Source organism: Pygocentrus nattereri, chromosome 23 (genome assembly GCF_015220715.1).
Source record: "Pygocentrus nattereri isolate fPygNat1 chromosome 23, fPygNat1.pri, whole genome shotgun sequence".
Classification (NCBI taxonomy): Eukaryota; Metazoa; Chordata; class Actinopteri; order Characiformes; family Serrasalmidae; genus Pygocentrus; species Pygocentrus nattereri.
The window spans coordinates 16707450-16735204 of record NC_051233.1 but is presented as its reverse complement, the minus strand read 5'-3'; the positions used below and the strand labels follow the sequence as shown (position 1 = coordinate 16735204).

At 39.0% G+C, this 27755-nt stretch overlaps 2 protein-coding genes across 2 annotated transcripts; both read left to right on the top strand.

The window, feature by feature from the left end:
* Window positions 1–41: 41 nt before the first annotated feature.
* On the top strand, window positions 42–4022 carry LOC119262282. Its single transcript, XM_037533689.1, has 3 exons — window positions 42–1404; window positions 1790–2881; window positions 4006–4022. The coding sequence occupies exons 1-3, from the start codon at window positions 570–572 to the stop codon at window positions 4020–4022; spliced, it is 1944 nt and encodes a 647-aa protein (XP_037389586.1). The 5' UTR covers window positions 42–569.
* LOC108413414 (coronin-1C-A-like) lies at window positions 3169–26057 on the top strand. Its single transcript, XM_017685914.2, has 11 exons — window positions 3169–3326; window positions 6110–6309; window positions 7231–7353; window positions 7484–7613; window positions 10803–10984; window positions 11689–11808; window positions 11944–12048; window positions 13267–13412; window positions 13899–13956; window positions 23618–23860; window positions 24291–26057. Exons 2-11 carry the CDS (start codon window positions 6112–6114, stop codon window positions 24408–24410), a joined length of 1425 nt encoding a protein of 474 aa, XP_017541403.1. The 5' UTR covers window positions 3169–3326; window positions 6110–6111; the 3' UTR covers window positions 24411–26057.
* Window positions 26058–27755: the final 1698 nt, after the last annotated feature.

Sequence of the window (27755 nt, the reverse complement as noted above, 5' to 3'; positions counted from 1 at the left end):
AGAAGAAGAGAGATGAGAGAGAAACAAGTGAGGGAGTGAGATAAGAGAGAGCTACGTTTAATAAAGATATTAGCCTGGCTTGACAGGCTCTATGCTAACAGTAACGTAAAGTAATTTCTGTTCTGCTCTGAGTAATTTGAATAGAAACAAGACAAAGACAAGTTGAAAGAAGAGGGAAAAAAAAAGGCTCAGTCCATGCTAGATGAACAGTACAGCAGTGAGCAAGCCAGGGAGTCTCCAAGCCATAACAACTGACCTGGAATACATGCAAGCATTCAACCCCTCATTGGATGGCTGTTATGTTGCGGAAACAGTGGGATCTCACATTTATGAAATAATGTAAACCTTCTCTCAACTAGAGTGAAAAGACAAACATGGACCAAAAGGATTGGAGTCTTTTTGAGAGTGCCTGGAAAGTACAACACAACTCACTCTGACTGGGCATCTATGTCACTCAGTGTCAGAAACAGTTTTAAAGGATACTATTACTCTGAAGAGCCTCACCACACAACAGCAAGCTGACAGAAACGACTAACCAAACTCTGGCTTATCTCAAAGATTCTCTGAACATGTCTGAAAATTCAATGGAAGACAACTTTCTTGACAACAGTGGTATCTGGTCTGCATCTCACAGACAGAGTGGGATTGTAAGCAAGGAAAAAAGAATAGAGAACGACAAAGAAATATTTGAAAGTAAGACTGATAACCCTGTTCTTGCAACAGTCATGAATGGATCAGAGAACAAGGAAAGCACTTTAGGCAAAGGTATGACCAAAACATTGTGCATTACTGCTTATTCACCGGAATTAGATCAGAAATGCTCAACAAGGAAATACAGCAGCTCAAAACAAAAAACATCATTTGATTTGTCTGTCTTTGGTCCTGGGGTTAACAGAGACCTCACTTGTTCAGAAGATGTCCTGGTCCCGTTGATAACTAAGGAGGCCACTGAGCCAAAGGACATTTGGAAATTTCATTCAGACTTGAACTTAAATGATCTGACTGACCCTTTTAACACCAGCCAGGACGTAACCAGGCTCAAACATGGAAAGGACATATTGACACTTATGGGAAAGTGCTCAACCGCTGTCCCATTTGGGAGTTTAGCTAAGCTGGGGGCTAAAAAAGTTGTTACAGCAGAACCTCCTACAGCCAAAGTGGGTGTGTCTAGAGCACTATTACTGTGTGTGAAAAGAGACTGTGAACCACTTTATCAAACAGCTTTATCCTGTCCTTTAGTAGAGATTAAGACAGCACCTGAAAAGAACCGAACTGAAAATAGCAGTGGTTCACCACTGCATGAGATATTAGTTAGTGGTAGTGTAGATTCACATGTTGGAAAAAGAGAGTCATCCATAATAAGAAAACTCGAGTCAAATGGCCAGGCTGATGAGACCAAAGCAGGTAAGGAATGTTTTGTCTTCACTATCAGTACTATAATTAACATAAATTGATCAGCAAATTACAATAATAAAACTGTCAGTAACATTATACATTATTTTACCGAAGCATAAATATTATATTTGTATATTTTGTCACTTGTCTAACAGATTATGCTTTCTGTGTGCATAGCAACTATATAACAATTTTACATAAAACAATTAGAACTTTGTTTTTAATCATTCAGTTCTTTCTTGTGAATTATTCAAAATAAATAGGCTGAGAATTTTTAAGGAACAATAATAAAGTGGAGGCAATCAGTCATGAAACATGTCTAAACAGCAATTCAAGAATAAATTAAAGGGAAAAAAATGTATCGTGTCTTCCTCCAAATTTGTTTACTTCTCAGATGGTGTTGATGAGAGAGAGACCCTGACACCCTCTTTGCAACGTGAAAAACAGCCTCTCTATTTCACTGCTGTAGTCACATCACCGCAGCAGATTCACCATACACCTGAAAAAGGGGCCAGGAAGTCTACTGATGTGTCCTATTTGTTTGTGCCACAAACTGAAATCCAGAGTATGAACTCAGGTCTCTTGGCTTCTGACACGCCAAAAACAACTAAAATTAAAGGACCACCACCACCTATTCCAAAAAAGCCAAAGAGCCCATTTAGTAAGGTTGTTGCTGCAAAGACTTCACATGCAACAGATGAGCCCAGACAATATTCTGAGCTTCTTCTACAAAATATCAAAATGGGAAGAAGAAAGGCAGCAATAGAGTCTGTTACTGAAGACGTAGACAAGTTCCCACTCAATATGCCATTCTGTCCAGGCACACCAGATTCACTATGCTACATGTGCATGTTAAGATGTTTTAATCTAAAAGCAGATGGTCCTGTAGATTTTTGTGATGAAAGAGTCACATCTGGCATGGCCCTTTGGACAAAAACAGTTGATGTTGCCACTGGAAAAGAACCAGGAAGACTGGACATATCTCAGATGAGACACATCTTAGAAAAGAAAGCAAAAATAAAAGGCCCTCCACCACCCATCCCAAAAAAGCCTCCAAATGCATTTGCTCACATGGCAGGGAATGTTCTGTCAACCACAAACTCCATTTCAGAAGGTACGGCATGTTATTTAAAAGATGACATGTGTGATTACAAGCCATATATAGAGAGTACAATGGCTGCAGAGGAACCTGAACTGTCTTCAGTCACAAGCAGAAATGATGTTCCAGCTGCAGATAGTACTCTAAGCAGTGACTCATGTACCTTAGATGGAAATGGCCTATCCAGATATAGACCTGTCTCTGAACTTGTGAGAGAAACCAACCAGTTACATCCAAAAATGATACGGTGTGGCAGCAAAGCAAATGAAACAACATCCAGGACTGCTGCTGCAAGACAAACTGTTAAAGTACTACAAATGACAAAAACTTTTGATGTAAAAAAAACATCTACAACTAAAGTGGAAAGGAAACCATTAACAAAAAAAGGTAAGTTCATCTTTTAGTACCTTTTATGCTCCTAATAATTGACAGACCTATACATGTGACTGTTGCTTGAAAACCTTAGTTTTATTTATAATGCAAAATGAATGTCATGTGGCAAATCAGGCAGAAAATGTGTCATAAAAACATACTTTAGAAGGTGTTGTACCTAGAAGCTGTGGATAAAGTTGATCTTTCTTCCTTCGTATCCATCAGCTATAATATGTAGAATGAGGTTTAACACTTGCTGCATGCTTTGAGATGATGTTTGAGCTGGAGTGATGGTCATTTATAAGGAGGGGAGGGGAGCGCAGGAGAAAAGGGCGTTGCTCTTCTTGTTCATTCACAAAGAAGACGAGGGAGCTTTGCGACTAACAGCAATCGATAGAAGGGACTTTCTACAACAAATGTTTTGAAATTAACGTTTTGGAACAAGTAAATAGTAAAAGAGGTAAGAAACATCACGGTGGTCTTTCTGTGGGCGGCTAGGCAGTGTTAGCTCATTTTAGCAGGCATCAGTGATTCACAGTGATATGAATACGAATAGCTGCAGTTAAAGTATTTACTCTTTTCTGTTGTGTCTTTGTACGTTTTCATTGCATATTTGCGCCAATGGCCATATATTTATATTCCCACGCATTAAATGAAAGTTGTGCCCTATCACTACAACGCCGGGGTAGGAACGTAGCTAGCAACGTTAGCTGGCTAACCAGCTAGCAGTCTCGCATTAAATCAAAGAAAAGCAGTGCTAATTTATGTGGTATCAGCAAACAACTGGACACGGAAATGGCAAAGTGATCAGCTGAATTAGCTACTGAAAACATTTGTTCCCATTTAACCTATCGGTTATTAGAAAACACGGAAATTCCTTGCAAATGAAAGCATGTATTCATTCATTTGTTCTTAGCCTACAGTTAGCTGGCTAGCACTAGCGTTATTTACTCACACCCAGCGGACACAGCAGTGCAGTCTGTTGGATTTTGACTTATTTTTGCCGTTTTGCCCTGTGGAACAAGTACGAAGAGTTTTGAATGTTTTCCTTGCCAACACGTATTCATATGTTCAGTGGGGTCGCCCAAAAAGTGCGATAAAACCGTTTTTTCATTTAATTTTATTTGTGTTTTCTTCAGAATGCTCATCTCCGTGACGGAACCATCGTGAAACCCAGCTGCGCGCATAGGCTGGTTAACACATTCAGAGTGATCCGTAGAAAGTACCCACTTCCATGTTTTATTCATACAGAAAACCGCAGTGTGGTAGTGGCAATGGTGGGAAAAACAAAATTTACCTTTCTAGCATATCGTAAATACATTCAGAAAACCGCGTTAGTAGGCCTGCACTGTATCACTTGAGATAGAATGCATAGGACGTGACCTGCTGCAGCGTTTTGTAAGAGAAGATAGGGGCATCTCTTACAGGTTACAGTGACATTTGTGCATTTAACTGCTATGGGATGCAGTATGGCCGATGGAGTCCATGGAAAGTTGGAAAGCTAGTTTTCTTTTAACCAAGAAAAAAAAAAATTAAAGATATATGCAGAACTTAAAAAAAAGGTCAGTAAATAATTATTTATTATCAGTCGCAAATTGAATGTGTATACTATGATTACTGTAAAAAAAAAAGAGCTGCCTGTTTTGGTCATTTCACTGGTTATGTTCTCACAGCCCTTTTCACATGGAATCACTTGAATGACAACATGGTTGAGTGTAAGTTCAGGTTCTGCTCATTGTTTTAGTTTGGTGATATATAGATTGAGATAAGCATGCAAGTTAGAGAATTTAAAAAGCCTAAAAATTGCTGTATCTATAAATTGTCATCTTGACCCTGATCTCTGTAAAATGTAACTGATTTTATACAGTTAAATAGGTTCATCTTCAGCTTTTGGTCTTCTTGTCATATTCCTATAACATTAGACATAGGCCTATTTTTTCCCAAGATTGTACTTTTTTTTGTAAGTTCGTAAGTGTTTTTAATCAGTGAGCAATAGCAGTTTAAATAACTGAATACACAGTGAAATAGCACTGTTTTGAATTATATGACCAACAGTGTCAGTTAAAACACAGTTACAATAAAGTCTCCCCAAGTAAACAATAACAAAACTATCCCCCATATATAAATTCAAAATGGTTTCAATTTTTATTCAAACATATACTACATATTTTATTTAAAGCAATCTTTTATGTTTTATAGTGCTGATATTTAGTATAGAGTTTTGTGCGCAGAAATAAATTTACCAGCATGATACAGCCTTTTTTACTAATCATATTTATTTTGATGTGTTAAGTATTGAAGTTGGAAAAATATAGAGCCTACTTTTTTTAATGAATTGTGAATGTGTTTCTAGTAATTGTTACAAGTAATTACATCTACACCTTCAGTCTTTAACAAAGTTGGTAAGTTAAAACAAATTTTTGTACTATATTTTAAAATAATACTATAAATGGTACTCTACTATTTTAAAAATTACTTCGCTGAAAACAAATGAAACTGTAACTGAACACACATATACACCTTAAAACTGTGAAGCAGATGTAAATGACACTCGGTAGGTTGCAGTCCATAATGATACTAGGCTCCCTAACATTTACTGCAGTATAAAAGTATCAGTCAGATCTTCTTTTTTTTTTTTTTTTTTTTTTTTTTTACACGTGTTTAATGCAATATTGCATTCAAAACGGTGCCACTGTATTGAGGTCTGCTTTTATGGGGATTATTAGGGAATACTTAATAAAAAACATAGTTATGTATTTAGAGCAACATTTGATGCATTTATGAATGGCTGTTAAAAGTGATTTTAGTACTTTTCATAACACAAGTAACATCTGACTTGTTAGCCGGTGCAACACTTTCAAAATGTTCATTGGGGTTGTTTAGTAAAGTTGTGTTGTACGCACATCAGTTTCTTGTGTCATTTGTGGTCCTCTGCTGTTAGTAGCAAATGCTGTATTTTGATGCAGCTGGCTTACTTGTGAATGAAATACGCTAGCTGTGGCCTTTCATTGTCCAAGTGGTTGGAGCAAAACTCACACTTATGTTTGGTGTATGATTAGGCTGATTATTCAGTTATTAAATGTGTGGTTATCAGGATTATTATAGACCACTTCACTGTTCTTGACTGAAATCCTAAAATGAAGACTTATCCCATAAAGGTTTGCTAAGTCAGCAGTTAACCTTAATGACCTTATTTTCTACCCATCACCTGCTTTGCACTTTTTTTTTTTTTTTTTTTTAAAGAGATGATCAGACGAGTGGTTCGGCAGAGCAAGTTCCGTCATGTGTTTGGCCAAGCGGTGAAGAATGATCAGTGCTATGATGATATCAGGGTCTCACGGGTCACCTGGGACAGTGCATTCTGCGCAGTTAACCCCAAATTCCTCGCCATCATTGTTGAGGCAAGCGGCGGTGGAGCCTTTCTCGTTCTCCCTCTGCAAAAGGTAACAAGTGTCACTAAACATGCAGTCTGATATTTTTACACATTAGCAGAAGAAACTCCATAAAAGTCCTTGCCACAATCAAATGTAAAGTTTCAACACTCATCTACAGAGGAAAAACATACTGATATTGGAAAAGAAGAACCCTAAAAGCAAAAATTATGTGAAAGATTTTAAGAAATACTGTTGGCTGATTAGTATGCATGAGCTGAACTCCGAAACATTGATGTGAATGCCGTATAATGGTACTTTAGTAAATTGAGCAAATTTAGATGGCCAAGTACAGAAAGGGCCTTGATGGTTTGTTATTTAAAAAGTAGATTTTATCTTCACATACAAGAATATGGCTGGAAAAGTGATATGGCATGACAATGTTGCATGAGCAGCACTTAAACTGGTTTTGACTGCAGGGTGATGTCCATTTAATCAGCTTAAGCATTGCTTTATAAAAAGTAAAAAAGAACTACAAAAATAACTAGAAAAAATAATTACAATTTCTAGTTTTTAGAATTTGTTCGTTGGCTGGGTAGTTGGTTTGTAATGTTAGGATTCGCATATATGTGTGTGTGTGTGTAATATAATATAATTAGTAAAGATGAGCTGCAGAAATCTGTGAAGGGGTCTCAGGAGAAACTTGGACAACTCTAGGTTACGGTGCATAACGCAGCTTTATTTTTAATTTGCTGTGAAACAGCGACAAAAAGAAACAAAAGACTCGGATGCAGATTTTATAAATGAAATATTGCCACCCCATGCAGGGTGAAGTTTCAAATATTCACTATTGATTACTGGCAATGGTTCAGTGCCCAAAAAATTATATATATATATATATATATATATATATATATATATATATGGGACAGTCTGTGTTTACTAGTATTTACCAGTATTTTTGTCTAACCTGCAAAGCTTTTATTTTCACAGACTGGTCGCATCGATAAGGCCTACCCTACTGTTTGTGGTCACACAGGCCCAGTGCTGGACATTGACTGGTGCCCACACAATGATCATGTGATTGCCAGCGGGTCTGAAGACTGCACTGTAATGGTATAAACAGTTACTATTCATGACTTATTTGGCTGTATTATGAACACAGATAGACACACAACTTCATTAGCATCAAGGCTGTCTGAATTTTAAAAGTCAAAATGCTGTTATTTTTCACTCTCTGTCTCAGGTGTGGAAAATTCCTGAGAATGGACTTGCCTGTGCTCTCTCTGAGCCGCTTGTGGTGTTGGAGGGCCACTCTAAGCGAGTTGGCATTGTATCATGGCATCCAACAGCCCGTGACGTCCTCCTCAGTGCAGGTAGATACAACCTTCTGGACAGTTTGTAGCAATGACACATGGTCACGTTAATTTCATGCTTCCCTGTAGCTTGTCTGTAAATGCTAAAATTGTTAATGAACTGTCTGTTGAAGCTGAGATAGGGTTAAAGTTGTTACACACCTAATACAGTGCAAATAAGCAACTTGAAAGTGAAATATTAAAAAAACAGAATATTGGCAGCATCAGTTTTCTTCTCACGTCACGTTGTCCAAGATGGCTAGCAGCTTGTTGAGCGTCCTCTATTCTGCAACAGCCTCAAAAGAGTCCATCTTGACTCCTACAACAGAGCCAGCCTTCCTAATACGTTTGTTAAATTTGTTCAGAGCACTGTTGTTAATGCTGCTGCTCCAGCACACGACAGCATAGAATAGAGCACTTGCTACAACAGACCGGTAGAACATCCATAGGAGCTTAGTGCACACACCAAAAGACCTCAGCCCCTTCAGGAAGAAGAGACGGCATTGGCACCTGGATAAGTATTGGCTCTTGTACACTGCTAGTGTGTCACAGCTCCAGTCCAGTTTGCTGTCCAAGTGCACACCCAGATATTTGTATGTCCCAACCTCCACATCAACACTATCAGTAGTGACTGCTGCCAAGACAGGTTTGGACTTCCTAAAGTCCAGCACCATCTCCTTAGTCTTACTGATGTTTAAATGCAGCTGGTTCAGCTTACACCAGTCTACAAAGTCCTTCATTAGCTGCCTGTATTCCTCCTCCTGTCCATTCCTTGTGCACCCCACAATGGCCATGTCATCCGAGAATTTCTGCAGATGACGCGACTCTGTGTTGTACCTGAAGTCAGAGATGTACAGATTGAACAGGAATGGGGCTAACACAGTCCTCTGGGTTGCCCCAACACTGCACACAACCTTCTCTGAGACACAGCCCTGCAGTCTCAGGTTGTCCATTCAGATAGTCACTTGTCCATGAGATGATGGATTCATCCACCTGCATCAGTTGTAGTGTCTCCCATAACAGTACAAGCCGTATGGTGTTGAATGCACTAGAAAAATCGAAGAACATGATCCTCGCAGTGCTTTCTGATGTGTCAAGGTGAAAGTATGTTCTGTCCAGCAGGTAGATAACTGCATCATACACTTCAATGCCATCCTGGTATGCAAACTGCAGAGGGTCAAGAGCTAGCATCAGCCTTTGTTAAGTGTCTTCATTAAGTGGGATGTCAGTGCAACTGGTTGATAATCATTCAGTCCTGTCGGTTGCCTTTTCTTGGGGACAGGAACCACACAAGATGTTTTCCACATAACTGGGACTCTCTTTAGGCTGCAGCTCAGATTGAAGATGTGCTGAAGAATTCCGCACAGCTGCTCTGCACACAGTTTCAGCACCCTGGGTTCAATGCCATCAGGTCCTGCTGCTTTGCTCTTTTTGAGTTTTTTCAGTTCAACTTTCATGTGAAACTGTGAAATCTAACATCAGTTAGCAGTGAATCTAACATCACTGCATGTTCCAGTTGTGGGGAGAGGGTGAGACGTGTCCATTGCAGAGAGTTGTTTCTGATGGTCACAGGTGTGAATGGCTGTGGTGGAGCAAGGTGTGGCAGTAGATGGCCCATGGTGTAGTTGTGTAGGAGTGTTAATCTACGTGGTAGACGGACACAATAGAGCAGAAGAAGACCCGTTGTCAAACTGCACAAAGAACTGGTTTGACTAATCTGCCCATTCATGCTTTTCCTCTGCTGGAATAGGGCTGCGTCGGTTGAAGACAGTGATGTGTTTTAGGCCTCTCCAGACATCACGAGTGTTTTTCAGCTGTAGTTTGTTTTCCAGCTTGGACTTGTACTCCTCTTTGGCCTTCTTAATTGAGGTTTTAAGCCTTGTTTGTACCCTCTTCAGTTCCTCCCTATCTACTGCCATGAATGCTCTTTTCTTCAGGTTCAACAGAGACTTTAAGTCACTGGTGACCCAGGGTTTGTTGTTCGGAAAGCATCGAACAGTCCTGGAGGGTACAACAGAGTCCACACAGAAATTGTAGTAGTTAGTGATGCATGATGTTACTGCATCAATGTCCTCACCATGTCGTTCACACTGGACATCCCATTGTGTAGCCTCTAGACAGCTCCTCAGTGATTCTGCAGCCTCAGGTGACCACTTCCTCACTGTCTTTGTGGTCACTGCCTGTCTCTGAACCAGGGGTTTATAAATTATTAGGAACAACACCAAACTAAGTAGCAGCACAAGCTTTCACTGTGATGATAAATTGCTCCAAACAGCTCTCAGTTTGTTATTAGAGGAGACAAAAGTGAAAAAAGTCAGATGTATTGTTTTTGCAGCTGTTCCTGACATAACTTCAAGTTGGGTGCTATTGCCACGTTAATACTTGTTGGTTATGTGCAATGGAAAAAAGAACATGAATTTCTATCTAATCATTCACTTTAGAGTCGCGGGGCCAAAAGTCAGCTATGTATCCAATTTAGGACTACATATGAAAGTGGCTTTGATTTGATTTGTGTGTTCATACAGCTCTGAAAACAGATCTTTGTTAAAATTGGATTTGTGCCACTTGATCTTGGTAATGTAAACATAACCTTTGTTTGAAAGTGCCAGAAAAACATTAGAACATTCAAAAACACATGTTAAAATTAATTTACTGACATTTTACATAAATAAGGTGGTAAAGGCCTATACATATATTTTAGTTTTAGGCTTTAAGTTATATTAGGTGAGTAATGCGTTTAAGGTTAGAAAGAAAGATAAGTTGAATGTAAAACATGGATGTAATAAAAATGTAGTTAAATGAAAATGAAAGACAATCTACAAAACATCTATGATCATTAATGTAAGGTGTTAAAACACCTTATAAGGTGAGAAAACACTTTTTTCAGCCTAAGCTCTGAATATAACAAGGGGGAAGGCCATAATGAAACCAATACGGAAAGATGTAGTCTTACTTAGATTTTTTTGAGATGGTAAGTAAATTAACCATGTCAAATGACATATAGCCTTGGTGTCTTTTTGATTGTCACATATATACCTTCACCAGTAATTACATAAGTATGTCTCACTGAGCTGATGTTGGGTAGAAGTGCATAAAATGAATATTGTAGGCAAAAAAAATGTTAAATTACTTATTCTACATTTAACATTGTCAGGTTTTATTTCACTTACAAAGATATTGACATCTTTTCTTCTTCTTTCTCCTGTTCAGGATGTGATAATACAATCATGATCTGGAATGTGGGCACTGGTGAGACACTGATCACTCTGGATGACATGCACCCAGACGTCATCTTCAGTGTCTGCTGGAACCGCAATGGCAGCCTTATCTGCACCGCATGCAAGGACAAGAAAGTCCGTGTCATTGACCCGCGTAAGGGCAAAATCACTGCAGTGAGTAGCAACAGCTTGATTTAGAGTTTTACAAGGCTATCAAGGGTCTTTTTCCCCCAGCTTTTGGAAATAAGTTAACACAACCTCTACATCCTCTTAATAAAATGTTAAAAGTACCAAATTTTTACATGGTTACATATAGACATGTTGCTTCGACCATGATTCCTGTTTCTCCTTTTGAAAATGTTATTTTTCTGTCATTTTTGTGCACAATTTTAATTTATTTGTTGTTTAACATATTGGGTAGATAAAATATAAAACTATAAAACACACTGTATGCACCGTAACATTTGTGCAGACCACTTTTTTCAGTATGTTAAAATTAGCAAATTAACAATAATAAATTAAAATATGTAGAAATATGTTCTTTTTAGAGAAGTTAGGAACTTAGAAATTCAATAACATGCATTTTGACCAGGGGTTGACAAACTTTTGCATACGACTGTTCTGTATTTCTGTATAATTTAGTTATGTCACAATGCTGCTCGTGAACTTGAGATTCAATATTGAATATATTGAAGAAACAATATAGAACAATAGATATCGAAGCAGTGGCAAACATGGAAAAATAGTGGCTATCTGAAGAAAAATGAGAAGAACACTATTTATCACTGTAGTTCACCTATCAATGCGTTTTTTGTTTTTTTTTTTGTTGTTTGTTTGTTTTTTTTTGTTTGTTTTTTTTTGTTTGTTTGTTTTTTTAGGAAAAGGATAAGGCCCATGAGGGTGCGCGGCCCATGAGAGCCATCTTCCTTGCTGATGGTAACATCTTCACCACTGGCTTCAGCCGCATGAGTGAGAGACAGTTGGCATTGTGGAATCCGGTGAGCCCAGAGAAAAAAAATTTTTTTTTTTAGAGCATTAAAAAATTTCATTGTTCGTGTAATCACTGTGAATTTTATTGAAATTTCTCATTAAAACACCAGGAAGGTTTCTTGAAAGTAACATGTAATTCACAGAAAAATATGGACGGGCCAATCTCTGTGCATGAGATGGACACCAGTAATGGAGTGTTGCTTCCGTTCTATGACCCTGACACTAATGTTGTCTACCTGTGTGGAAAGGTAGGCATACATCTGGGCATGTGACAAATCAGTTCACCATAGAGACATTGTATGGCTTTGACTGGTGTGTAATTTTGTTTTATGGTCTGGACAGTGAACAAGACTACTGCACAAACAAAAACTATTTTTAGATCGCTCTCTCATTTTGAAAGAAATTTGTTAGTGTATACTTATTGGCTGAAGTCTGTGTAGGTGTGATTTGCCTTATGCCAGTTAAAGTCTGGGTGGGTGTGAATTGTTTTTCTTATTTTATTCCTCTATATTTATATTTTTGCAGAAGTCACTGTTGACTAATCCATGCTAAACCATGGACTACATTCTAAACACTGAACCATGAAATCATTGGACACCAAGGACCATGTTTGTGGACTTAAATTAAGCTAAATCTTGGGTTAAATTGCAGTGGCAGTGGGTAATCACAGTTGAAAATAGTAGTCTAGGCTTAGGCTTAGGCTAGGTCTGAGAAACTGGCGCTAAGAGTCAGTCTCTGCATGACGAATAAGCCTAATCTAGCCCCATAATAAGCCTCATATGCTTAGCTAATTATGTTTCTGGGCACAATACTCTATCTTTACTTTCAATTCTTTATCTATGTAGGCTAGGATGGGCAGACACATAGCCATTAGCATTTCTAAAACACAGGTGAAGTTTTATTCTGTGGCCTTAATGTGGCATGTTTCCTAGAAACAGCCGACATAAGGTTTACAAATATTCATCAAAGTTTTGCATAGTGATCATATAATGGCAAATTTCACAATTTTTCTTAAATTATTATTATATTATTTTTAATTAATTTGTTCTTGTAATATTACAACCAAACTCACATCTGCCTGCTTGAAAGCCAATTACCCAGTTAGCAGTCCTAGAAGATATGAATGTTACAAAATATAAAATCTTCATTTATTTATATTGTTCATGTGAACAACAGCAACAGCCAAAATATAACTAATAATTAAGTAAATCATTTTCAACAAATGTTGCTGAATGCATTTCTTTAGCTGACTCACACCTGCGTAAATGTGCATGTTTCATACAAGGTACATGGATAAGGGCTTTTCTTAATGAGGCACATATGTATGATGAGCACTGGGTGTTCAGACGATGACAAACCAGTGTTTGTAGCAACAGTTGTGATGCTGCACTTCTGGTATATGTGACAACCCCAGGCTGATGTAAATTTTTTATTTTTTTGTTTTTTTTTTAAACCACTTCACTCAGGGCGACAGCAGCATCCGGTACTTCGAGATCACAGATGAAGCCCCATACGTTCATTACCTTAATACCTTCTCCAGCAAAGAGCCACAGAGGGGTATGGGCTACATGCCCAAACGGGGCCTAGACGTCAATAAATGTGAGATAGCAAGGTATGTAGGTTACTGTGTTGCTGCACTTTGTGCATTGGAAGTTGACTTGAACTTAAGTTGAGTAATTAACTGGATTGGTCTTGGAATTATAGGGCAATCCTGCATTTGGTTAAAACTTGGGTCAACTTGCATCATGATGTGATGTGATGTGTTTTTTTTTTTTTTTTTTTTTTTTTTTTTTTAAGTTGACTGAGCTCATTAATAATCAGATCTCCACCAGAGGGAGATAACCCACCCCTAAAATCAAAAGTTAATGGCTCTTCAGTAGTCTTTTTTTTTCCCTCCCTTAGTGACTGTCAGATACTGAAACCTTAGGTTTATTTAGTGTTAAGTCAGTAAAATTGATCATTAATGTTTTGTTTAATCCCAGAAGTTACTTGTATTTTATTTATTTTTATGCAGTATTAATATTTATAATTTTTTTTATCATTTTAATACCAGCAGTTACACTTGCATAGCTTGACTGGGAAAACCTTGTATTCACAGGTTTTATAAACTTCATGAGAGGAAGTGTGAGCCAATTATCATGACTGTCCCAAGAAAGGTAGTACTGATAATTGACATTATTTTATTGCATTAATATTGTATGTTTTTTTTTTATTATTGTTTCTTCTTCTTCTTTTTCTATTATTAATCTTATTATTATAGTTGTTGTCTTATCAGTATGGTTGAAACAATCAGTTTCATCACAAAGTTGTGAAGTTTGCATCAAAGATCCATATGTTATCCTTATGGTCAGCAATATTATGGCATGATTGGTTCAAAACTTGAACACTTTAAATTTGCATCAGAGTAGTGATGCAGTGTTTTATTACAATATTGATAGTATAACAAGAGTATAGTACGTAAGACAGAGGTGAAGTTTTAATTACACTTTAGGGTTTTTACAGTCATGAATATCCTTGAGTTGTAGAATATAGAATTGTGTTTTTCCAGGCCTGAAAAGCATTGTGGAAAATAAGTGCTAGAAAAGTGTAAAACACTCTAGTAACTTACCTCAATAACTGAGACCTGCTTCTGTCAGTAATCCCTTATTTCTTGCTGTGTATTCAGTTTTGAGGTTTATCCAGATTGTTCTTGAGGAAGTGAACATTAAAGAGAAGGAACAGCTGATTTCTTGGGGTAATGAAAGGTTTAGCCTTTAGTATATCTTTAGTATAGCTTGGTGTGTGTTCACTAGCCCCATTTGTAGGGCACCTCCGTTGGTCAGTTGTATCATGCAGGGTCTCGTAGACTTTTGCTTCAGCAAAGCTGAGAAATCTTTAGCACAACCACTACTGCTGACCGTGTGAATGACTAGTATTTACTAAAATCTGCAATGCACATAAAAGATGAATGAGTGTTTTGTATGTAAAACATTCAGTTCCGTTTTTGCTGAGCCATAAAAGCTGCTGTGTGCTTACACGTACAGACCACAGGGTTATTTATATATCATTGGCATCAGAAGAAAACCCCATATTTCCATTATGGGGGGAGGGGGGAGGCTGGTGGGAAGGCTGGTTCCACTGACTTGCGTTAAAAGTAAGGTAGGTTTTTTCCTTCGTCTGTAAAATGATCATTTTGTAGATATAAGGTGTTCTTCCAACAACTGTGATGTATTGTTTATTTTACTTTTTCTTACAAACCTGTTTCTAGAGAAGTTGTGCGAAATGTATATAACAGAATGCAATGATATCAATCATCTAAAAGCCTATGTTTAATTTGAAATAGTACAAAGACAACATATCAAATATTGCAGCTTTGAAATTTTATAGTTTTTGAGAGATTTTGAAAAAAGTTGTGTAATGCTAAAAAAAATTTTGCATTGAGAGTGTTGGTAGAGAAGTACAGTGAAGGTCAGAAGGAGCTACATTCTGTCTTTGTGGATCTAGAGAAGGCATATGATAGGGTGCCAAGAGAGGAACTGTGGTACTGTATGAGGAAGTCAGGTGTAGCTGAAAAGTATGTTAGGGTGGTGCAGGACATGGAGGAGGCTAGTGAGACAGTGGTGAGGTGTGCAGTTGGAGTGACAAATGCTTTCAAGGTGAAGGTAGGGTTGCATCAGGGATCAGCTTTGAGCCCCTTCTTGTTTGCAATGGTGATGAACAGGTTGACAGATGAGGCTCCATGGACCATGATGTTTGCAGATGACATTAATCTGTGGTGAGAGTAGAGAGCAGGTGGAAGAGAATCTGGAGAGGTGGAGGTTTGCAGTGGAGAGGAGAGGAATGAAGGTCAGTAGATATAAGACGGAATATATGTGTGTGAATGAGAGGGAGGCAGGTGGAAAGGAGTAGAGGTCATAAAGTTGGATTACTTCAAATATCTTGGGTCAACCATCCAGAGCAATGGACAGTGCAAAAAAGAGGTGAAGAAGAGGGTGCAGGCAGGATTGGAGTGGGTGGAGACGGATGTCAGGGCTGATGTGTGACAGAAGGATAGCAGAAGAGTGAAAGGGAAGGTTTACAAGACAGTAGTGCATCCTGATGATGTATGGTTTGGAGACTGTGGCTCTGTCTAAAAGACAGGAGGATGAGCTGGAGGTGGCGGAGATGAAGATGCTGAGATTTTCGTTGGGAGTGACAAGGCTGGACAAGATTAGAAATGAGCAGATCAGAGGGACAGTGAAGGTGGAGCAGTTTGGAGATAAAGCCAGAGAGGCCAGGTTGAGATGGTTTGGACATGTGTTGAGGAGGACTAGTGGATATATTGGTCAAAGAATGTTGGAGATGGAGCTGCCGGGTAGAAGGAGAAGAGGTAGACCTCAGAGAAGGTTTATGGATGTAGTGAAGGTGGACATGGAGATGGTTGGTGTGAAAATAGAGGAGGCAATGGATAGGGCAAGATGGAGGCAGATGATCCGCTGTGGCGACTCCTAAAGGGAGCAGCTGAAAGAAGAAGAAGATTCTCGAGTTATAGAGCCTTAAGTGAATTTTGAATTTTGTCAGAAGGGCTAAATAGCATAAGGCAGCTGTATTGTTTGCAAATGTCTTTTTTTTTTTTTTATAATTACTTATGCACAGACTCTTGTGAATTGTTTGATACCAAAATCATGAGGATTGTGTGAAAATTTAGGACTAGTAGGTTCTGCAAATTAGCAAAAAATCTAAGTGAGCGGAGCTAAATGGTAATAGTGGCAAAGTTGATTGGCTTGACCCAAGGAATGAGGCACAAAAAGATTTTTGTCTGTGCACATCTAGGTTTAGAGAGGCTGAAAACAAGTCTGAGTTCATCAACAGGCCTTCATTTTTCATGAATTATGAGGAGGGGGCTTTAAACCTAATTTATGTTTACATTTCAATTAACTGATCTACAAAGGTTTGAAGGAATACGTGAATAATGGTAAACTTTTTGTCTGTGTTGCAAAATATTTTGTTTCTCCATGTTAAGCCTTTGATAAACATGACATAATGAGACCCAATGCAAGTAAGGGGCCCTTTTGACATAGAGGAGCTCAGTGAAAGTGTGTCAGAATTGGACCCAAGGTCTCCACATGTTATGAAAAATTGATTAGGGACCTTCATCAAGATGTCCACTAAGTTTTATTGAGATTGATCTTTTGACCTTGGTATAATAAGTTGTCTTTAAATTAAAAATTCAAAATACCAGAGAATACAAGTTCATATCAGTGAACTGAGTCAAATGGCACCATGTGTTTATCTGTAGACTTTGTCATAACATTGTAATAGCATTTGTAATGATTTTTAGGGTTATTTTTTTTTATTTTGCATATCTTGTCAGAGTCTCAATATATACAAGTACTCAAAGTTTTGAGATAAAATGACCAAAGAATGATGAGTTATAGCAAAGTAAGCTAGCAGTGCCAAGGCCGCAGTGATGAATTGTTTGACCAAAACCATGTTGAATGAAAAAGTCAAGATTTTTTTGATAATTATGTCCCTAGAGAGGCGAGAGAGTATTTTGAGACCAATTTTGAGAAGTTTGGATCAAAACACAGACTAGTTCTAAAAGCATGGTTTTTAAACACGCAATGATTACCAAGAAACTGTGCATTTTTGTAATAAACATGCAATGGTAAAATTGTTTGATACAATGTATGGTATAAGATTCATACATTGTTTGCATAAAAAAAATAGTATTGTAATAACGTATAAATATATACATTTTTATGAATAGTGCCCCCCAGTGGCCAAATCTGTTGAAACTTCACTGGTTGTTAGAAAGTGGTTACATAGACACCATTCAAGTTTCATGATGATTGGTCAATGTTAAGCCTGTCAAGCCTGCTGATTGGCCGATGGCAGCCATAAATTTTAATGTGTGAAATTGTCCTTAGAGATTCACTTATAGTCCTTTTTTTTTTTTTTTTTTTTTTTAAATTTTTACGGCATTTGGCAGATGCTCTCATCCAGAGCGACTTACAGTTTGATCATTTTACACAGCTAGGCGAAGGTGGTGTTAGGAGTTTTGCCCAAGTACTCTTATTGGTTTAGTGTAGGGTGCTTACCCAGGTGGGGAGACTGAACCCCAGTCTACAGCGTAGAAGGCAGAGGTGTTACCCACTACACTAACCAATATATCTTATACTGTCTGTCTAGTAGATGCTACTTCCGAAGTTTCAGCTCAATCAGATGCACGGATGCTGAGAGACAGTTAATTGGCAATTGCCCCGCCCCTTATTGACACATGCGCACCAAAAAATTCAAAGGCTTCCGCAAAATTGTCATGAATATGCCTTTCAAGTTTCAATCAAGAAGGCATAATTAGCATATGGCAGCCATATTGTTTAGAAAAGTCAAGATTTTTTTTGACAATTATTGAGGAACAGACTCCCATGAATTTTTTGACTCTAGAACCATGAGGATTGTGTGAAAATCGTAGGACTAGTTCGCAAAAGTAGGTTTAGCATATTATGCAAATTAGCATAAAATGTAAGTGGACGGAGCTAAATGGTCCAAATAGCAAAGTTGTGTGGCTTTGCATATACAAAAAAGAATTTTGTATCTACACATCATGGTGTAGGAGATATGAAGCAAAACGTGTTTTGCTGCTCTATAGCGCCCCCTTTGGCCAATCAGGGTCATTTGTATTGCCTAGTGAGAAGCACACAAACTAGACCTACCCACCAAGTTTGGTCTCTCTAGGACTTACGATCTCTTCTCCACACATTTTTCAGGAGAAAAAGAAGAAAAAAAATCAGAGCATGTATTGCGTGTTTGAACCCTAAAAATCTGAGCAAATACAATGGGGTCCTGTGCAAATGTGTGCTTGGACCCTAATAAGAAAAACTTTAGCAAATACAATAAGGTTCTACGCACATGTGTGCTTGGATCCTAAAAATACAACAAAAGAGACCTCAAACTGGTGAGCAGCTGAAATCTTATGTCAAGCAAGAATTGGAAAACCTTTCACTTTCCAACCTACAGCACTTGGTCTGCTCAGTTCCCAAATGCTTACGGATTCTTGTTAAAAGAAGAGGTGATGCAACACAGTGGTAAACATGCCCTTGTGCCAATTTTTTTAACACTAGAATGACTAAAGCTACGAAAAGTTTTGTAAGGGAAACCAGCCACCATGTAGCCCACTCCCCTGCTATGAAGTGATTAACGCCAATGGTCTTGGTAATGATAAGAAATGCGTTGGAAGCACCAACCCCCATGCCCTCATGCCCTCCTACAGCTCCCAAAGCACCTAACACAACTTGAAGGTGAACTTGAAGTTACCACCCAATTTATATATAAATTTTATGATATAAGCAGACAACAAATCGTTGCCTCAATTTCTTTGTAGCGGTCATGTGACATAGTAGTAGTACTGTATAACTGTATCCAAAAACGGTATTTATAATGATAAAACAAATGCACGCGGTGCCAAACATTTTAATTTTTAATTTACTGTAGAAAATCAGATATATTGATGATGATATGGAGATATTACATTATCAACAATCAGTGTATTATATATTTATATATTTACAGATATAGGGAGAGAAAGACAGATGTTACTAGTAGTACTAGTAGGCTTTCTGGATGCACCACAGAGCTGCTAATTGCTGGCAAGAAGGAGGGGTGATGTCCTGAGGATCCTGATATCTCAGTCATGCAACAAACTTTAAAACGAGAGCTTTTTGGTATCAGGGTTTGCATAGTCATGAAAATTTGGTTTTACAGGAAGGGACAAGTTTTGGAAAAATAAGTGCTGGAAAATTAATGGAAAAGCACATAGACCCGAGACTAATATATCTGCATGTGGACTAGGGGTGGATGTGGATGGTTCTGAATCGGTTCACAAATGTCCAAAAACGATTTTCTAAATATTTAATTTATAATGTAATGTTGACAGAAAGCAAAAGGAGGAACTTAGAAGTGTGGAAGTGCAGTGCCCAGACAGTCTGTGATGTGCACATAACAAAAACACAACTGAATGAGCATGAAATCTGACTGGCACCTTCTGCATTAAAGCTAGGTTATTTTTTTCCATTTCCTTTCAACAAAATTCAAAACACCTTGAGGGCTACAACATTTTATGTCCAGTATGTCTCAGTATGTGCTAATGTCCTAGTATAGGCTAAAAATTAAAAATGAAAACGTAGACTTACTTTGTTTTAACCTTTAGCTTTCTTCAAAAGTAGAATAGTTTCTTGTAAAACCTTTTACAAGAAACTATTCAAAAACGTTTTATGAGACTGAAGTCAGCTTCTTGTTTGAATTTTCACGTTCTACCTTAAATTCTGCCTGAGGTGCCAGAATTTAAATGTGGCACTATTTAAAGTGGATAGTCACATTTCAACAAGAAGCTCACTAACTTCAGCTTTGAGACCTTTTAGTGTTTGATAGTCTCTCATTGCAGATTTAACATGTTTATAAATTGTTTTATATGTTCATAAAATATGTTTTATGTTTATAAAATCCATTCGTTTCCAAATGTTCATCTTAAATCTCTCTATTTTGCTTTTTCGTTGACTACCAGCTAGGTGAGATTCTCTGCATTGCTATGTGGCCTGCAGTCTGCACTCCAGAACCACACTATACATACGTGTGTGTGTGTGTGTGTGTTTATAAGAAATGTATATAAGAAACCATATTACAGAAACACTTTTACTTCCACTAAATTATAGTATACAGATGGGAAGATACGCTGGCTTGTAAATATCTGGTGTTCAGCCCAGTTCACCGTAGAACAGTCTGGCAGATTATCACCCAATATTTTTTTTAAATTAACCTGTAAAATGTGCAGTTACTTTTTCAAATTTGACAAAATTGCAATAATAAGCACACTAATATTGCATGGGTGGTTTGGACGCAGAGTCAAGATGAGAAAAAGACTCGCTTAAGATGCATTATAAGTGGCGTGAGTGTGCATGCACCAGAAATGACACAAATGTGGTTACGTCAACCCCAGAGGTACTCTTATTGATTTGATTTTATACAATCTTTGTTGGATTCTGGGCACTCAAAGCTGTGAACTGACTCTTGTTACACCCCTCTCCTAAATGCTTTAAAATTTGCGTTAAAAGTCACTGGCATTGCAGATTTGAACAGGAATAAAATCACCTGAGAAACTTCAGTAGCCTAGTAAATATTGTTACTTCTTCACACTAATCCCTCTCAAATTAAACTTCAGTTAGATAACTCATTTTGCTGGCTAGGTTAAATAAATATGTCTTTGCTATTTGTAACTCATTTCATTTAGAGCAAAATGTAATGAAATGGAGAACGATTTCCACCTAATCATGATGTGCAGGTGTTCCATTTAAACTGCCCATCCATCCATCATCTTCCGCTTCTCCGGGGTTCGGGTAGTGGGGGCAGCATCCTAAGCAATGAGGCCCAGACCTCCCTTTCCCCAGCCACTTCCACTAGCTCCCTGGGGGGGATTCCGAGGCGTTCCCAGGCCAGCTGGGCGATATAGTCACGCCAGCATGTCCTGGGTCTTCCCCGGGGTCTCCTCCCGGGTGGACTTGCCTGTGACACCTCCCGAGGGAGGCTTCCAGGAGGCATCCTAACTAGATGCCCGAACTACCTCAGCTGGGTCCTCTCGACGTGGAGAAGCAGCGGCTCTACTCAGAGTCCCTCCCGGATGACCGAACTTCTCACCCTATCTCTAAGGGAGAGTCCAGACACCCTGCGGAGGAAACTCATTTCAGCCGCTTGTATTCGCGATCTCGTTCTTTCGGTCATTACCCAAAGCTCATGACCATAGGTGAGGGTGGGAACGTAGATCGACCAGTAAATTGAGAGCCTTGCCTTATGGCTCAGCTCTTTCTTTACCACAACAGACCGGTAAAGAGCCCGCATCACTGCTGACCCAGCACCAATCCGCCTGTCAATCTCCCGCACCTTTGTACCATCACTCGTGAACAAAACCCCGAGATACTTAAACTCCTCCACTTGAAGCAAGAGCTCATCCCCGACCCAGAGAGGGCTCTCCACCCTTTCCCACCTGAGAGATTTAAACTGCAATTTAACTAAATACTTTTGGCTAATAATATTTAAATATTAAATTAATATTTAGATAATATAAAAGAGGAGTTGTTTTGAGAAAATTTACTGCTTTACAGAAATTGTTGAATATTGGAAGAGCTGTTGTTCAAGCTGAGATAATACTCTGATTTTGCAGTTGGTTTAGCAGAAGTAGATGTATTTCTCAGCTGCCTGAATGTGAGCCAGTTCTCTCTCCCTTATGCGTCTGGCAATGGTACAATCTTTATTTCTAGATTTAAGCAACTAGTAAACCAGGGACTCCATCTATTTCTCATTCTTAGCTTGTTGTGGGGTGAATTTTGGTTTACCATTGCATGATTTACAAAAATTATCTAGTGCTATATCAACAATGGAAATTTCATGATCATTAAATTTTTACAGATTTCTTCTAACCACCATCCAAGAGCCTTTTTTCATGCAGCTGCTTCTAATACAGCTGCATGCTTCTAATGCAGCTGCAATGGTCACTAAGATAAAAAAAACAAAACTTTTTTTTCCATTCTATTGGATAAAATTAAAACACTCAGGGTGGACTTGCTTGGGTCCTTTAGGTTTGGTGAGTTGATTAAGTGATTGACTCTTTGAGGGTAAGATTGTCATTCATTATTTGTAAAGGTTTGGAGGCATTTGACAATTAGTTAAAATTAAAATTCCATAGGACCAGCTTTTCTGAACCTGCATGCAATCATTGAAGATCAGCAATTTTGTCGATTGCAGAAGATGGGGGGGGGGGGGGGAAGGAGGCCTGTAAATCCTTACTAATAAAGGATTATGTCGTAATTTTCCCTGATGACATCTTCAAAGCTAAACTAAAAACATCAAAACTGCAATTAGTTTCAAATTTAGTTTGGATATTTGCTCTTATGAAAATAGCTACTCCACCTCCTCTCAATTCTCTTTTAATTATAGAATGTAATTAATGAAAGCTGCATCTTTTATGAGGTGCCCAAGCCAGGTTTCTACGATAAATATCTGGATCAGACAGTGATCTATAGCTCAGTGCTAAAGCACTGAGATACGTTTAGATGATTTAAAAATAATTATTAAAATCTGAGAGTGAAGTTGACCAAACAGTGAAAGAACAGAAATTAGAAATTAAATCTGTTCTGTGATGTTTGGATCTGTAGCATTGATAGACTACCATAACGTCAGCTTAGCAAGCAGGTTATAGACCTAAACAATGCAACCTAACACGGTTCAGGATTGATTCTGTTGACTCAAATTAAGATGATAAAAATGCTTAAGAAAGCAAATGTAAAATAAGTAAGCAATAGTAAGTAAGAAGTAAGCCGAAATCTAACCTGTTCTGTCGTGTTTGGGAAAGGGCTTAGATGGCAAGCTAAACGTGCCACCACACAGAACAGGTTTGGTTGTAGCTAACTGATGCTAAAATTACACCTCTTTTAAGGATAGTTGAGTGACTGGTGTGAAAGCTGAAATCGAATGTGTTTTTCTGGTTTATGGAGAGAATAGGCAATTGCAACTGTTGGCTGTGACTGAGCTGCGTTCATGTTTAGTTTTTCTGACATGTTTCCTGGCTCTGATTTCCCCCCTTTGTCTGTTAGTGCCACCTATCAGAGTTCCCATCCTTCCAATCAGTGAGCTCTCTAAAATATAAATGGGTGGAATGTTTTTCATTAGATGTAGTCTGTATTTTTGCTTAGATATTTGGCATGAATGTTATTTATCTAATAGTCTATTATCTAAAAGTCATGGAATTTGGCTATTTAAAAAGTGAATGAATGCTGACACTTGTTTTTTTCTGCTCTTCCACTCTTGCAGTCAGACTTGTTCCAGGATGATCTTTATCCAGACACGGCAGGTCCAGACTATGCCTTGGAAGCAGAGGAGTGGTTTGAGGGCAAGAACGGCGATCCTATCCTGATATCCCTCAAACATGGCTATGTCCCAGGCAAGAACCGCGACCTCAAAGTAGTGAAGAAGAATGTTCTGGACAACAAGTCACCCAAGAAGGTGGAAGAGACATCGGCTCCTCAGAAGCCTGCCTCTCCACAGCTTACTAGAGTAAGAATTGTGACACAATATCATGTAAATTACCTGTTTGAAATCTGGTTCCATTGTCTTACATTATAAGTAAGGGTTTTTTCTTCTCCTGTAAAGTTACGATTTTAAAGATAATTGTTTCTTCTGGCAACAACATATATTTGTCTTTTTACTATACTGTAAGCATAATTATATAATAAATTGCATAGGTAATTATATTTTCATTGAATTTACATTTTTATAATGACAGACTCAAGTCTCTTCAGACCTTTTTGTTTGTTTTGATGTAAGCAAATAAACATGGCAGAAATAAAAAGGATGTTTCTTCTTGCTGCAGAAAAGACCATGCACAATAATAGTTTCTCATCAAATGATAAACACAGCAAGATCTTAATTGTATTTACTGTTTGTGTGTTTTTGCATTGAGAGATTCTCTCCATTTTGTTTGCAGAAGAATGAAGTAAAGTTGGAGGAGCTCCTCCGAGAAGTCAAATCGCTTAGAGATCTGGTGACACTTCAGGACAGGCGAATTGCCAAACTGGAAGAGCAGGTGGCTAAAGTGGCAATCTGAGACGTTGCTGGTAGTCTGAGTCATCATGTCAGTATAGAGTGAAATTTTCAGCTGGGCAGGGGGCCAGTCACTGCCGGAATTTGAAGTTTGATGCATCCAACTATCCCACTTGGTGTTACTTGCAACGATGAGTTCAAGCAACATTCCAAGATGGACCTCTTCTTCCCCCCTCTTCATCTTGCATCCCCTCTGTGCATTCACTAGCAAAAGGGAAAAAAGCTCTTAATTGGATATGTGTCCTGTGTTTTATCTTTTGATGGATTGTACATTCTTTTTTTCTTTTATTTAAATCTGATAAGTATGTAAAGTTTTGGATTTTTTGGTTACTTTTGTTGTTGTATAGTTGTGAATTCACACTGCCAAGTTACCTAGTGTTTTTATATGTATACAACAGTATTGCTCTATTTTATTTTATCTTTGTCATGCCAAATGTGAGGTGACACATGCATCTCGCTGTATATCCTTTATGCTCTTCATCTTATAATTATTTTTTTGGCTGTAGATAGAGCTCTGCCTCTCTTCAGCTTACTAGAGTAAGACTGGAAATATGGACTTTACACTTCCTGTCAGTTCTTTCAAAGCTGCATCTCACTGTATGCCTAGATTTTGGGTTTGGGACATAAGTACCACTGACACAGGGAACTGGTCACTAACCAGTTGTGAGATAGACCAGATATGAACTGAGGGTATAAAAAAAACTACCTAGCATAAACAGTCAACTTTTCATTGAGTATTGCAGAGAAATTTTAATCCACATACTCGCAAACAGGGTTTTGTAGTCAATGTACTACAGTGTAGTCATTTTAATATCTTTGTCACATTCTCTAAAGAGCAATAAAAGCAGTGGGGTTTGAGGGAGATTAAAAAAAGCCTGCTTTTGATAAGCCAATATTTGTAACTTTGATCAATGATAATTATATTGCTGAGACAACACCCCAGTAATTCTTCAGCCCTAAATTATTATAGAAAATTAAGGCTTGAATTGTTATTCAGTGGAAATCAGTATAACTTTTGGGCCTTTGGGCTTCATGTTTGACAACAAAAGAAGAATCTAAATATAATTTTAGCAATACTGGCTGCTCGTCTTCATTCCAAACAAAGTAGACCCCATTTGATTTCATTTATTCACAATCAGTTGGTCTGTCTTTAAAACAACTGATAATGTGTGGACAGCAGCCCTTTGTGGATAAGAAGAAAGAAACCACTGAACTATAGACTAAATGCCCATTTTGCCCCCCAGATCACAGTTTGCATGCTTTTTAAGAGACTGGGATTGCAGTTTGTTGAGCTGAAATGTAAGTACATGTTCACAAAGCCTGCTGTATGTTCATGTGTTATATGCCTCTTTCATGTTATTCTAGTTAAGCAGCAAAAAAATTACATAATTGCAAAAACTACCCTTCCCTGAGTTGGCATTTGACCTTGATCTACATGCTGGCCCTTACCAGTGTAAATGATCTGTAAATGTAGTAGTGCCTCTTTGTGTACTTACTGGTTTTAGCCTGGCCCCTTCAGCATAATCCAACTGAAGGTTGGTATGAATCTGAACACTTACCTGTGTCCTAAATGGTCTTGTGCATGCATTCCAGGTTTCACTAAACAAAATGTCTACCCCTACAATAAATTCTGTTGTTCATATTTCCTTGATGGAATCATTGCTACGTTTTGTTCCATATCCTAAAATCCCAGAATCATACACCATTCTCCACAGTTATAAACATCTTAATTCAGTACTCTCTAAATATAGCTCAGTATACAACTACCATTCTCACTGGGAACATGTGACTAATTTTTCTCGATGCCAAACATCAATCAAAATATTTTTATAATGTGTTGTGTATATTATGTGTATAAATTGTTTTTCACAGTTTGGGGGTGTACAGTCTTATGAGGCTGGGATATGGGAAATCTTTTCTAGTTCTAGTTTTCTAGTCCATCCATCCATCCATCCATCCATTATCTTCCGCTTCTCCGGGGTTCGGGTCGCGGGGGCAGCATCCTAAGCAATGAAGCCCAGACCTCCCTTTCCCCAGCCACTTCCACCAGCTCTCCAAGGGGGATTCCGAGGCGCTCCCAGGCCAGCTGGGCGATATAGTCGCGCCAGCGTGTCCTGGGTCTTCCCCGGGGTCTCCTCCCAGGTGGACTCGCCTGTGACACCTCCCGAGGGAGGCGTCCAGGAGGCATCCTAACCAGATGCCCGAACCACCTCAGCTGGCTCCTCTCGACGTGAAGAAGCAGCGGCTCTACTCCGAGTCCCTCCCGGATGACTGAACTTCTCACCCTATCTCTAAGGGAGAGTCCAGACACCCTGCGGAGGAAACTCATTTCGGCCGCTTGTATTCGCGATCTTATTCTTTCGGTCATTACCCAAAGCTCATGACCATAGGTGAGGGTGGGAACGTAGATCGACCGGTAAATCGAGAGCCTTGCCTTATGGCTCAGCTCTTTCTTTACTACAACAGACCGGTAAAGAGCCTGCATCACTGCTGACCCAGCACCAATCCGCCTGTCAATCTCCCGCTCCCTTGTACCATCACTCGTGAACAAGACCCCGAGATACTTGAACTCCTCCACTTGAGGCAAGAGCCTATCCCCGACCCAGAGAGGGCTCTCCACCCTTTTCCGCCTGAGAACCATGGTCTCGGATTTAGAGGTACTGATTCTCATCCCAGCCGCTTCACACTCGGCTGCAAACCGATCCAGCGAAAGCTGAAGTTCGCGGCCTGATGTCCCCAATAGGACCACATCATCTGCAAACAGCAGCGATGTGACCCTGAGGTCACCAAACCGGACACCCTCCATCCCTTGACTGCGCCTAGAAATTCTATCCATAAAAATTATGAATAGAATCGGTGACAAAGGGCAGCCCTGACGGAGTCCAACTCTCACTGGGAACGAGTCTGACTTACTGCCGGCCATGCGAACCAAACTCCTGCTTTGTTTGTACAGGGCCTGAATGGCTCGTAGCAAAGAGCCATGTACCCCGTACTCCCGAAGCATCTCCCACAGAATACCCCGGGGAACACAGTCGAATGCCTTCTCCAGATCCACAAAGCACATGTGGACTGGTTGGGCAAACTCCCATGAACCCTCCAGAATCCTGGAGAGTGTGAAGAGTTGGTCCAGTGTTCCACGACCAGGGCGGAACCCGCACTGTTCCTCCTGGATCCGAGGTTCGACTATAAGCCGGACTCTCTTCTCCAGTACACCTGCATAGACCTTGCCAGGGAGGCTGAGGAGTGTGATTCCCCTGTAGTTGGAACACACCCTCCGGTCCCCTTTTTTAAAAAGAGGCACCACCACCCCAGTCTGCCAATCCAGTGGCACCGCCCCCGATGTCCACGC

Excerpts from the sequence above, each read along its gene's own strand:
- LOC119262282 (XM_037533689.1), top strand. The coding sequence starts at position 570 with ATGTCTGAAAATTCAATGGAAGACAACTTTCTTGACAACAGTGGTATC. Across the intron at positions 1,405-1,789 it reads GGCTGATGAGACCAAAGCAG|ATGGTGTTGATGAGAGAGAG; the intron begins GTAAGGAATGTT and ends TTTACTTCTCAG.
- LOC108413414 (XM_017685914.2), top strand. The coding sequence starts at position 6,112 with ATGATCAGACGAGTGGTTCGGCAGAGCAAGTTCCGTCATGTGTTTGGC. Across the intron at positions 6,310-7,230 it reads TCGTTCTCCCTCTGCAAAAG|ACTGGTCGCATCGATAAGGC; the intron begins GTAACAAGTGTC and ends TTATTTTCACAG. Across the intron at positions 12,049-13,266 it reads TTGTCTACCTGTGTGGAAAG|GGCGACAGCAGCATCCGGTA; the intron begins GTAGGCATACAT and ends CACTTCACTCAG.